This window comes from Uranotaenia lowii, chromosome 3 (genome assembly GCF_029784155.1).
Source record: "Uranotaenia lowii strain MFRU-FL chromosome 3, ASM2978415v1, whole genome shotgun sequence".
Taxonomy (NCBI): Eukaryota; Metazoa; Arthropoda; class Insecta; order Diptera; family Culicidae; genus Uranotaenia; species Uranotaenia lowii.
In genome coordinates this window covers 360,278,772-360,291,810 of record NC_073693.1, presented here as the reverse complement: position 1 = coordinate 360,291,810, position 13,039 = coordinate 360,278,772, and the positions used below count along the sequence as shown (strand labels likewise).

At 37.7% G+C, this 13,039-nt stretch overlaps 1 protein-coding gene across 1 annotated transcript; it reads right to left on the bottom strand.

Annotated features, from left to right (window-relative positions):
- Positions 1–497: 497 nt before the first annotated feature.
- LOC129754010 (uncharacterized) lies at positions 498–11,908 on the bottom strand. Its single transcript, XM_055749865.1, has 4 exons — positions 11,867–11,908; positions 1,406–2,669; positions 803–1,049; positions 498–573 (listed from the first exon to the last, which is right to left on the bottom strand). The coding sequence occupies exons 1-4, from the start codon at positions 11,906–11,908 to the stop codon at positions 498–500; spliced, it is 1,629 nt and encodes a 542-aa protein (XP_055605840.1).
- Positions 11,909–13,039: the final 1,131 nt, after the last annotated feature.

Below are 13,039 nucleotides of genomic sequence, written 5' to 3'. Positions count from 1 at the left end.
AGAGATACTGTTGTGGTGAATCCCACATCCGACATTACCATTTATGGTCTTAGAGCCGTCGGTATAAATGTGTGACAGTTCTTGATATTTTTCTTCAACCAGTTGACGGAAGTAGGGCAAGACAATGGCTGGGGGGCAGCCAGCTTTGATTTTATGTTTCAGGGACAGATCAATGTTAGGTGTAGGGTCGTTCCAAAATTTGATTTTCAGCCCTTCTCTTGAGCAGATGGATGGGAGGGTAATTCCCGTAAGTTCCATAAGTAGTGAGTTGGTTCTTGAGACCAATGGGGAGTCTGGGGGACATTGATAGGAGAGAGAACGAATAGCTTTGGAGGAAAGGTGTTTAGCGACAAGGAATTTGAAAGGAAGTTGCCCACTTTCGGCCATTAGAGAGTCTATAGGACTGGTACAAAAGGCGGCACAAATTGTCCGGATACAGTCGTTATAAAGGGGTTCCAGCCTTTTGATGACTTCATCCATTGCCATGCTGGTGAACCCTAGGCCGTAGAGGATAGTGGGAATAAGCCAGCCGTGGAGGAATCGAAAGAGGGAGTCTCGATGGGCAAAACTGGTCTTGTTGGTTAGAATGCGGAGAATATTGAGTTTTTTAATGGCGTTTTTCCTTGTTTGATTCATGTGACATTTAAAGTTTAGACGATCGTCAACCCATACTCCTAAGATTCGGGTGTAGTGCACCAATGGGATGGTTTGGTTTAGCATTGTTATCGGAGGTATTTTTTTGAGTTTTCTTCTATTTGGGCCAAGGTGAAGGAGGGATGACTTGGAGGGAGAAAACTGAAACCCGACGGTCGGGGCCCATTCGGCAATAGAATTTACGGCTGATTGCAGTCTTCTACGAGCCATTCTGGCAAAGGGAGAGGTGGAGATTAGGAGTATGTCATCAGCGTACACTAATGTTTCGATGTTATAAGGGGTAGCGTGAAACAGCGAGTTAATCGCGATTAGAAAGAGAGTGGGAGCGATGACAGAGCCTTGAGGCACTCCTCCGAGGATTGGTTTGATGGTTGAGCGTGCTCCGTTTATGAGCACTTGAATGGATCGGTTAGTGAGAAATTCTTTAATGTACTGGAGTATCCTACCACCCAGGTCCCATTTGACCAGTTGGTTAATTATCGCCGATGTATCGACGACCTCCCGGTCCGAAAAGCAAACTGTCTGGAGCCTAGAAGTTTTCGTTTTTCCAGGATGGCTTGCAGACGTCTGTTTATCATCCTTTCCAGGATTTTTCCGGGGCAATCAAGGAGGGTGATTGGGCGATAATAATCGATCAGGTGTAGGTTTTGCTTCGGTTTGGGTATGGGTATTACTAATCCAATCTTCCAGCTGTCGGGGAGTTTGCCTTCCGACCAAATCTGGTTTAAGATGTTGAGGAAACATTGTTTACCAAGTAGTGATAGGTTTTTTAATAAAGGGTATCCTATTTCGTCTGGGCCGGCGGATAGGCCCTTCACTTTTCTTAGAGATGACTCCAGTTCGTCGAGAGTAAAAGGGCTATTGTAGTCGGAGTTAATATGACTGGGTGTGGAGGGGAAGTCGGGTAAGGGAGTGTTAGGTGAGGCTGAGACTGAGGAAAAGAGGTCGCAAAAGGAATTGGCTAGGGTAGAAGGATCATTTGTGTACTTGTTGTTAAGGAGAATATGGTAGGGGTTTTTACGGGAGTCCCCGCTGAGGGTCTTGATTTGTGCCCAAAGTACATTGGAGGGGGTATTTGGGTGTACTTCTTCGGTAAATTTCTGCCAGCTTGCGATTTTAGCGTCCTTTATTGCTCGTTTCGAACAGGACTGAGCGATTTTGAAGTCAGCAAGAGCAGTTTCTTTTCGAGGGTCATCGTTGGGAATACGTTTAAGAGCGCGTAGTCTTTTCCGCCGTATTTTGATGGCATCTCTAACCTCGGGAGTCCACCAGGGGACGGCGGTTTTCCCGGGCATACCACTAGTGCGAGGGATGTGTTTTTCTGCAGATTTTAGTATAATTGTGGAAAAAGTTTGAACGCAAGCAGGGTTATGAGTGGACAGGAGGCTGTCAACATCAAGTTGATAACCAAGCCAATCGGCATTATCGTACTTCCATCGAGGCCTGGTGGTGTTTTGCGGGGTAGGATGTTGGATTTTGATTTGGATGGGAAAATGGTCGCTGCCATGGCAGTCATCGAGGACATTCCAGCAAAATTTTAGACCAAGCTCCCATGCGACCATTGTGAGGTCCAGGGCGGACATGTTACCTGTGGAAGGGTCTAGGCGGGTGGGTTGAGAGTTGTTCAAGATGGTTAGGTTGTGGACTATGGCAAGATTTTCTAAATAAGATCCCTTTCTAGATGTGTGCGAACTGCCCCAAGACAGAGAGTGGGCATTTGGGTCAGACATGATAATAAATGGTGTTGGAATTTGTGGGAGTAAGTCGTCGATCTTTTCAGTGAAATCTGAGTAGGTTGTTTGAGGTGGGATATAGAGAGACACAGCAGTAATGTTGAACGGGTAGTGTAGCTTGACAACGACAACATTCAATGTGGAGTTAATATTGATCAGATCGTAGGGGATTCCATTTTTAATTGCAAGGCCGGCGCCTTGTCGGGAGCTTGGGTTGGTGGAGATGTGCAGCTGATAACCCTTGATGAGATTTTGCGGTACTGAAGAGTTGCAGAGAATGTCCTGAATGGACAAAACTTGCGGGGAAAATCTCTTCATGAGTAATTTAGTGTCTGGGAGTCGGCATGTTAATCCTCGTGTGTTCCATTGAACGGCAAAGTTCAATGATTTTTTAGGGGCAGGAGATTTTTTGGGGTTCTTACTGGTGGATGTTATATTGCAGTTGTTTGTGAACATTTGGGGGTGGAATAAGCCATTTTTAAAAATAGAGAGGTTTGGTTTTCGGAAGTAAGAATTTCTCAAAGTCGAGTTAAGATGACTTACCAATTTTGTTGGTATTTTTTAACGTTATTATCAACTTTTAAAATTTTCAACCGGATACGAAATTAACTTCTTTAGTACCTGAACACGATCCAGTGATGCAACTCACTTATTAAAAGTGTTTTGTATGATTAAATAAGCGTTTTCCTTTAGGTGGCCCTTATGCTCTTATCTCCCCTAAGTGAAAGTTTTGTCATTTTTCTCGTTTTTGTCTTTTTTTTTACTTTTTTGTGACTTTTGTCATTTTTATAATTCATTGTTATTATGTATATAAATTTCGTAATTTCTTTTATTTTTTTCTTTTTTTGTCATGCATTGTCATTTTAGTCATGTTTTGTAATTTTTGTGATTTTTGTTTTTTTTTTTTTGTTATCATTAACATTTTTGTCAATTTCATTATTTTTGTCATTGTCGTCATATTTGTTATTCTTGTCATTTTTGTCGATTTCGTATTTTTTTTAAATTTTGGTCGTTTTTGCCATTTTTGAAGTTTGGTATATTTTGTCACTGATGTTATTTTTTTAATTTATAAAATTTTTGTAGTTTTTTGTAATTTTGTGACATTTTTTTCGTTTTGGATATACTTATTTCCATTTTTGCAGTTCTTTGTTTTTTATTTCATGTTTGTCATTTTTGATGTCTACTTTTATCTTTTTCGTAATGCTTGTTGTTTTTGTCGCTTTGTCATTTCTATTGTTTGTAACTTTTATATTTCGTTTTTTTTTAAATTTTATAATTTTTGTCAGTTGTAGTTTTTTTTTATTTCTTGTAATTTTATGTATTTTTTTGTTATTTTTATCATTTTAAAATTTTTATGATTGTTGGCATTTGCATATTTTGGTTTATATGCCTTTTTTGATCATTTTGTCAATTTTGTGATTTGTGTTTCCAAAATTTGATTTTAACCATTTATTGTCATTTTTGTATAGTTTTTTAATTTTTATTGTATTTGTTTTTTTAAGTTTATTTTTGTCAAATTTCCAAAATTTCGAAAACTGGAAATTACAAAAGCAAAAAAAAAAACGACCAAAATGGTAGAAAATGACTAAACATAACGAAAATGACATCAAAGCAAAAACTATACAAACTTCTTTCATAGTAGTTTTTGTCAATTATGTCCTTTCTGTAATTTTTTTTTCAAATTCTTTCATTTTTGTGATTATGTCTGTGTTGTAATTTTTTTTTCATATGCTATTTTTGTCTGTGTTATTGTTTAAATTCACTTTTGTTGCTTTTGTCAATTTTTATTCAATTTTCTTTCATTTTTGTGATTGTGTCTGTGTTGTAATTTTTTTTTTCATATGCCATTTTTGGCTGTGTTATCGTTTAAATTCACTTTTGTTGCATTTGTCTTTTTTTTTAAATTTTCGTTATTTTTGTCTTATTTGTATTTTTTTTAATTTGCACGTTTTCGTCGTTTTGTGATTTTCGTTATTGTGTCAGTTTCGATATTTTCATCTTGCATGTTATTTTGTGAATCTAGTCAGTTTTGTAATTTTTTTTAATGTAATTTTTGTTCCTTTGGTCTTTTTCGTTTTTTTTACATTTTTGTCAAGTTTGTGTTTTTTTTTTTATAATTTTAACTTTTTCATGTAATTTTTGTTTTTTGTCATTTCAATCAAATTTTTCAAATATCGTAAATCTTATCTGAATTCGAGCACGTGACTTTTATTTAAGCAACTCCTTCCCCCATTTCTTTTGTGGATAAGCGTTATTCTCATTGATATTAATCTTCATTAGGATTCATTGCTAACGCTCAGTGCATTTTTCAGCTTCGGTCTGAAAAGGGAGAGAAAAACTGGTAGGAACAACATGAATGTTTTTAATCTAAGGCCCTTATTAAAATAATGGCCTTTTCTGAAACAAATTCTTATGCAGATAATGGGAAAAGCATCCTTTCCTCTCCTTAACCTTGACGGGTGGCAATGTTTATATAGGCTTTTTAATTTAACACCCACGCACCGGCCAGCCTACGAAGACAAAAAAAAAATTAACATGCGTCCTGGGTAGTTAAAATGAATGAAGGAGAGAAACGAGCCGGTTCGAGTACGAAAACAGACAAAGTGTACCTACAACAAAAAAAAAACATCATTTATCTGATCCACAAGAAGGACTCGACCAAGCGCGGTACGCCAGTTAAAAAACAAAACGAAAAAAGGCGAAACATGAAAAGGGTAGGATATTAAATCGTCAGTTGTGATCTGTCAACTCCCGAATGTTTGAGTTTCGCAACACGGATAAACCGTTTTGGACTCTGACTCTGGTGTTGCGCTGCTGTGAGGAGGACGTGAAATTTGTCCTTTCTTCAAGCACAATGAACTCCCAATTAACATGGGTAGTGGAAATTATTACCGAACCCGGGTTTTATTACCGGCTGAGCTGGGTGGGCTCATTCACACCGGACCGTTCAGATGGATGCCAAGAATCCCCCGATCTGGGCTGATGGTTGGTAATTAAAAGCGTGGATCCTCTTCTAAATGTAGTAATTTGAACAGGCAGGCCTCTTCTTCTTGAGGATGGTGAACAGCTGAGCTTTGACAAGATACTTGATGTAAATATCGATTTTATTAAATGTGGACGACTTTAGTTGAGGTTCCAGCATAAAGATTTCTAAAACCTCTGCAACATTTTCAACATTTTTTTCATCTCGTTAATTAAAAAAAAACCTATTCTCGGAAAACCAAATTTTAAGAAGACTTATACATTCAATTATAAATCAGAGAGTTTTTTTTATCTTTATGTCATTCGCGAATTATCTATATCAACGATGCAATTGGCGGACAGTCATTGAAAAACTTATTCGGTACAACTGTGATCGATGTTTATTCTTGGAATGGAACTCACGGACATCCGGTCAGGAAGCAACTGACTTTCCAAAAAAAATGATTTTTTTTCCTATGACTGGTTACAATCGGTGTCAAAATCACATACAAACTTGAGGCTCTTCGAGTTGAGTGAGTGAGTTGATCAAATAAGCCTTATCTCGGCCTTGAGTGTTGACAACAGGAGTTGAAATTTGATCCTTCTATTCGACTTCATCGAGTTGATTGCTAAAAACGCTCGAATGATGAGATTCTTGACTGTTCTCCAGCCGGATTTAAAGCCAAAACAATTATTACCACCCGACTAGTAGGCGAACAAAAAGAAAGGCTAATGCAATGGGCGATGGAATCGAAAAGTTTTCTCTCCTTAAGAAAGCCCCGTAAGATCTGTCAAAAGTTGGGTGAAATTTTAGCTGCATCCCACTTGCACTAATGCAAAACCATCACCCAAATTCAACAGCGCTTCTATTTTTCGGCGAGGCCTTCTGCCAAAAGCAAGAAACTGAAGGAAAAATTCAAGCCTAAAGTCAATGAAGTTTTTGCTACTACCCGTGGAAGCAGTGCAGCATTGAGAAAGCTCCTGAATGTCACCATCGACGGAGTGATGTTACTTATTTAGTTTGATACAGCGTTCGACATCACTGTCTTCTCGAAGCAGGAACTTCGTTCACCATCTTTGCATCAAACCGATATTCAAGCGAAAACTGCATTAGGAAAGCCCATCAAAATCATTGGTCAACTGCAATGTTACATGTAATAAAAAACCTAAACATCCCCCATTGTGTAGGTCCTATGCGTAGAATGATGCTTCTATTTGGCTTTCGACATTTGGTCTTTAGTTTTAAAAATGGCGTCCAAGCAAGAGGAGCTACGAGTCAGAATTTTGTACATGCGTCGTGAAAATCCAAACTACACGCACGATTTTAAAATCGTTGAATGTTGCCAAATCAACCGTCACCAAAGTATTAAAAATGTTCGGGGAACGTTTGTTAACAACTAGGAAGCCGGGATCTGGGGGAAATCAAAATCCGAGAACCGCAGTGACGAACAGAAGAGTGGCTAGCACTTTCGAGCGAACTCTACTCTCTCCGTTCGGAATGTCGCCAATAAGTTGGGAATATCTTCTACAACCCTACATGAAGCTTAAAACGATCCGGACTATCGAATTATAAGACCAAGTTCACTGGTGTTGGGAAAAAGTGGTTGAAATTTCGACACTTACGGCACATTTTGAAAATTTTGCCATGCAAAAACATTTTCAAGATATGAGGCCTTCTAGTTTTTTTACAACACGTGTTGTATTTTCGCATGCTGTGATGCAAAAATAGCAATATTTCTATCACATACGGCTGAAATGGAAACAGTGTTGTAAAAAAACACAACACCCCAAGATCTTGAAAACATTTTTTCATGGTAAAATTTTCAAAATGTCAAAATTTCTACCACTTTTCCCCAACACCAGTGAACTTGCTCTAAGAAAGTAGTGAGTGCTAATCGCAATGAAAAGCAAAACCTTACGGCAAAAACTCGGAAGCTGTATACGACATTGTAGACAAAGTTTGATTGCGTGGTAATGGACGACGAAACACACGCCAAATCAGACTGGCAGACATTTTCAAGCATATTAAACTATAAAAGTTTTCCAAGAAATATCTCGTTTGGGAAGCTATCTATACCTAGGGCTTGTACAGCGACATTTTCGTTGCAGTCGGGACCGTCAACGAGGAAATTTACGTAAATTACGTGTCTTCAAAAGCTGCCTTTCCTGAAGAAACATGACTTGTCTGTGCTGTTTTGGCCGGATTTGGCATCCTTCCATTGTGAAAAAAGGCCATGGAGTGGTAAGCCGCTAACTACATTCTAGTTGTGCCCAAGAAGGATAAGAACTCTCCCAACACATCAGAACTTCGCCCAATTGAAAAATATTGGACGATAGTTATGCAAAACACGGTGTCTCAGGGAGAAAACTTTACTTTTCGAAAATAAGCACCATTCGAAAGCTGGGACTTTCCCCTTTTATTTGGGCCAAAATTTTAAATAATTCATCGGGGAGTCTAAAACATTTTATTATTTTTGAAGATTTTTTTACCTTTTTAAATAGTTTTTTCAAAGGCCAAATCATACTTATAACTGTTTTCACATTCTAACTCCATATGTAAATAACATAATTTAATAGGAAATTTCCCTGGCTAAAACTTTGTAGAAGACATTAATTTGATACAAATTGAGAGAACAGCCCTGAACACCCCTCATTTTGAAGGTGTGTGGGTGTGTAGAATCCCAGCAAACATTTATGAGGGTATAACGCAGGAACAACAGAATTATCCAAACAAATATACCAGATAAAAAGATTGTATTAAACTTACCAAAATAGCATATAGCTACAAAAGTGGAGGCGATATATCTACAATGACAAGATTCCAACGATTCGGTTTTCCAACAAAAAGCAAAATAAACGAAAAAAAAAATTTCCTCGACCGAGATTTGAACTTCAGTCCTCCGAGTTCGCAGTCTGGTATCTTACCACGATACCAACCCATCAGTTGATATAGACCACGCTATAGCTCTATAGGTGAGATTTTCTTTTTGCGAACCGGTCACCGGAGAGAGCGTCAATTGAAGGACCGCCCATTTATCGTAAATCAGTTCACTCAAATCGTTAATGTCGAATTAGCATATTCTCTACTTTTTGAAGGCATATTTACGAATTGATTAAACTGTTATCCGATTGAATTATTTTTGGGCAAAGCTTGTCGTAAATGAATGATAGAAAATCACTCAATACCGACTTGTTTATGATGATTATTGAAAATGTCTTAATATTCGATTTGGATTATCATTTCAATTACGATTTCATGTTAGCTGGGATGTTGCTCCTATTTTGATTTTGGAATTCACTCTTCAGTTGTCAAAATGCCGTCCAAGGAAGAAGAGCATCGCGAAAATCCGACCTACTCGCACGCAAAGCTGGCAAAATCGCTAAATGTTGCCAAATCAACCGTTACAAATGTAATTAAAGTGTTTGGGGAACGTTTGTCGACAGCCAAGAAGTCTGGATCGGGGGGAAATCGAAAACCGGAAGCCGCTGAGACGACAAAGAAAGTTGCCGGTAGTTTCAAGCGAAACTCTAACCTCTCTCTCCGAGATGCCGCAAATAAGCTGGGTGTATCGTCTACAACCGTGCATCGAGCCGAAATACGAGCATGACTATCGACTTACAAGAAGTCAGTGACTCCAAATCGCGATGATAAACAAAATACGACGGCCAAAGCGCGATCCCGTAGGCTGTACACGACGATGCTGACGAAGTTTGACTGCGTGGTAATGGACGACAAAACCTACGTCAAAGCCGACTACAAGCAGCTTCCGGGACAGGAGTTTTATACGGCAAAAGGAAGGGGAAAGGTAGCAGATATTTTCAAGCACATGAAACTGTCAAAGTTCGCGAAGAAATATCTGGTTTGGCAAGCCATCTGTACCTGTGGCTTGAAAAGCAGCATTTTCATAGGTTCCGGGACTGTAAACCAAGAAATTTACGTGAAAGACTGTTTGAATAAACGTCTGCTGCCTTTTCCGAAGAAACACGGTTGTTCCGTACTGTTTTGGCCGGATTTGGCATTTTGCCATTACGGTAAAAAGGCCATGGAGTGGTACGCCGCCAACAACGTGCAGGTGGTTCCCAAGGACAAGAACCCTCCCAACACGCCAGAGCTCCGCCCACTTGAGAAATACTGGGCTATTGTCAAGCGGAACCTAAAGAAGACCAAAAAACTGCTAAGGACGAGCAGCAGTTCAAAGCAAACTGGCTTTCTGCGGCGAAGAAGGTGGACAAGATGGCTGTACAAAATCTGATGGCAGGGGTCAAGCGTTAGGCCCGGCAATTCGGATTTGGAAAAGCGGAAGCCTAACTGAATATTTTTCCTGAGTTTTATTATTAATATTAAGTTTTATTAGTGACACTTTACCATCTTCGTGGCATTCGTGTCATTCTGAGTTTTATACTAATTAAACTTGAAGAAGAAATTTTATTTTTTTTTATTTTATTTTTTAAATAAACGACTTCACCAATTACACGCGTTTTCCCTTGACCAAATTTTGACCGTATCACCCTTTACTTTCGTAAAATAATCTGCGGAAGTACAACAACTATAATTCACAGTTGACATTTTGGCTTTTTCAAGTCCTACAGATTTTGTAGTCAGTGTTGCTAAGCGACAAGCTTGCTAAATAGAGACACACGTGTAATGCAAGGTTACAGAAAAAAATTCTGTGTTTTGAGGAAAAAAATCTGACTTTTTGTGATTTTACCCAAAAATTATGTGACGTCCTAAATATTTAAATTTTGTAAAACCTGTGAATATTTCGAAATTTCTGTGTTCTGTGACACAGATTCTGTGTTGAAAATTTGCTCAAAATTCTGCGAAATTATAGTTTGCTGAATTTGCTCTAAGATCTGTAAATTATTCTTCGCTGAAATTCCATTAAGTTCACTTTCAAAAAGTTTTGCATGCTACTAACTGACTAACGACATTCGCTGGAGCTACTTTCGAGGAAGTTGCAAAAGCCGGTTCGAAGGGGATTTCGGAAAGGTACATGAAATGTTTAGCAAATGATTTATCGAAGTATTGTTTTAGATTTTCAAATTTGAATGTTTGCTCTGTCCAAGCAGACAAAATAACGGTTAGCTCAGTACGGATTTTACACCGGAAGAATTCATTTAAAATTCATCGGGTAACGTTAACGCGCATGCGTTTATTTTAAACTTTTGGATATAGAAATGAAGGAACCCAGTGAACCAAAACCAGTTTTCACCACAGTAGTGAACTGTTCCAGCAGCCCCACTGTTTTGGATTTCAAGAGCCACCAGTTGCTTCCCGACAAGCGGGCGGAAAGCTTCATGAATACCTACCAAGGATTTTTCTTTTCGTGTGTATTTCAACCAATTTCGTAATTTTCGTAATAAACGAGATCCGAGATGGTACAGAGAAGACCAGATCCTATTCTTTCGACAATCTAGTAGGTACATCATTTTGTTCGATTTAGTTGGTAGTGGTGGGATAATAACTGTCAAACTTAATGTCGAAATTATACAAATTTACTAAATCGGCTAAATTATCATAAAATGTAAAATTTTAAAAATTGTTAAAAATTTAAAATTTTTACAAGTTTCCCAAACTATTGGATGAACTACCTAAACTTTTAAATATTTTCAAAATCTTTGCAAATTTTAAAATTATCAAAAACATCCAAATTGAAAACGATAGAAAAAAATCCGAAAATAAACAAAGAAACATATTCGGCGAATTTCACTAAATCAACAGAATTCCAGGCCAAATCAACTGAGTTAGAAAGAATAACAAATCTAACAAGATTTTCAAAATTTATAAAATTATTAATACATACTTTTTATTTTGTTTTGAAATTACTTTATTTGAAACGGTTCATATTTTGAGGCTTTGAATATTTTGAAGACAAATTGTCAATTTGCCAAAATAAACAATCGGAATACTGTTCATACTGTAAAAATTGACAAAATCAACTAATATAAAACCCACCATATTTAGAAAAAAATACAAAACTTACAGATTTGCTAATTGATAAAATCAACTGAAAATGACAAAACTGGCAGAACTGTAAAATCTTACATTTTTTAAGTAATTTTTTCAAATCTTCGTCCTTTTATTATATTTTTCATTTTTGTTATTTTTACCATGGGAAAAGGGAAGAATGCCGCGGTGTGGTAAGTTCCTAGACAAAAATATTTTTATCATTTTTGTAACCCAAATCCCTCCCCCGTTCCTACGGCCATGGTAAATAAAAACGGAAATGTTCTTGAGTAAACTAATTTGAAATATCACTTTCTGTGAACAAAGTTAAATTTTCAGTGAATATCTTTTTCATATTTTTTCCTTGATTATAGACATGTTCAGCCTCCAGCCTCCAGCCTCATCTCTTTTATGAAGTTGGAGATTGAAGTTTTTTTTTCTACGAGTTTATCAAAATGGAAGCACTAGCGGGGAATAAGTTTCGCACTCAAACTCGTGTAGCACGCTTCATTTGCTTTCCCACTGACAGACAGGCAATTACCCACTTGTCTGATGGCCCAACTTAGCTCACCCGGACCGGATGGCCAAATTCCTCCAGCTTGAGTTCTCTCATCTCTCGGTTAGTTAGGTTGGTTGATTTGAAGTTCAACAATTGGCAAACTGGTTAGCGTCATCACATGTCATCGCCATTGTCAACTTTTCTTTCCATCCCGGAATATCCTGGGTTTGGTGGAGTGCTTTAAAGCATTCGTTTGAAAGACTTGGGTTGTTCTTTCGAAGAGCTGTGTTTTAAAAAGGAAAACTGGTGGAACCACCCGACCCGATCTTAAACCGTTTTCTAGGGAAGTGAAGCATTTATAAAACTTTAGGATTTTTCTCACCCAGACGATCAATTTTCAACAAGCATCTGGTTTCCATTTCCAAATAATAACGTACATTTTTCCACAATTGTCGAAAATTAAATCTTCTGAAAACCTGCTCGAAATCCTTTGGTTTTTGCCGACGATTAAACAGGAAGGCTGAAATCGAGAATGGGTAGCTGAATTTTGCCCCTGTTACGGGACTGCAGTTTACGGACACGAAATTTGAAACCAGCTTAGCTTAGTGAAAGGAAGGATTCAGTGCAGCAGCGTGTGAAATGGAATGTTTGCCCCCAAATTCACCTGGATAAGCGAAGTATGTACGAATGAATGAATGTGCACACTACTGGAGCATGTTGGTATCAATCTACTCGTTACTAGCTATGTAGCTGCTACATCTAGCTCTAGCTAGCTAATACCTACCAGACAACGAAAAATACCAACAGCAAAACCAGAAATTTCAATAGAAATTTTTAGCGTGTGTCCGTTGTTAGGATCCGCCATTCCGGGGAAATGCTAGGATTCGGTTACTTTGAAACGAACGAGCGACGAAAAAAAAAACAACGCTATGTGAGCTCCGGGGTTTGGATGGATTTTGAGCATGTCTGACTGACAATTTTAACAAATTTGATTTGAATGATTGCTGAACTCAGACAGTTATCACTATTTTTAAAATTTTCTCAACTTAGTTTTTTTTAGAAATCTTGGAAATGTGAAAGTTTTGATAACTTAAAGTTTTTTGTTTTCAATTTGATGGTATCCATTTGGTGTAAATTAAAGTAGTTAAAAACTCTGAATAAAAATTCTCTTAATTGTGAATATTGTGAAAAAATAAAAAAAAATGTAAATATAATTAATACGTCTTGACATAGTTTGTAAAAACT

Coding starts and splice junctions, on each gene's coding strand:
- LOC129754010 (XM_055749865.1), bottom strand. CDS start 11,908: ATGAGAGAACTCAAGCTGGAGGAATTTGGCCATCCGGTCCGG. Junction 2,670..11,866: donor AATTTGGCCATCCGGTCCGG/GTGAGCTAAGTT, acceptor TTGTCCATTCAG/GACATTCTCTGCAACTCTTC. Junction 574..802: donor GAATGGGCCCCGACCGTCGG/GTTTCAGTTTTC, acceptor CTAACCAACAAG/ACCAGTTTTGCCCATCGAGA.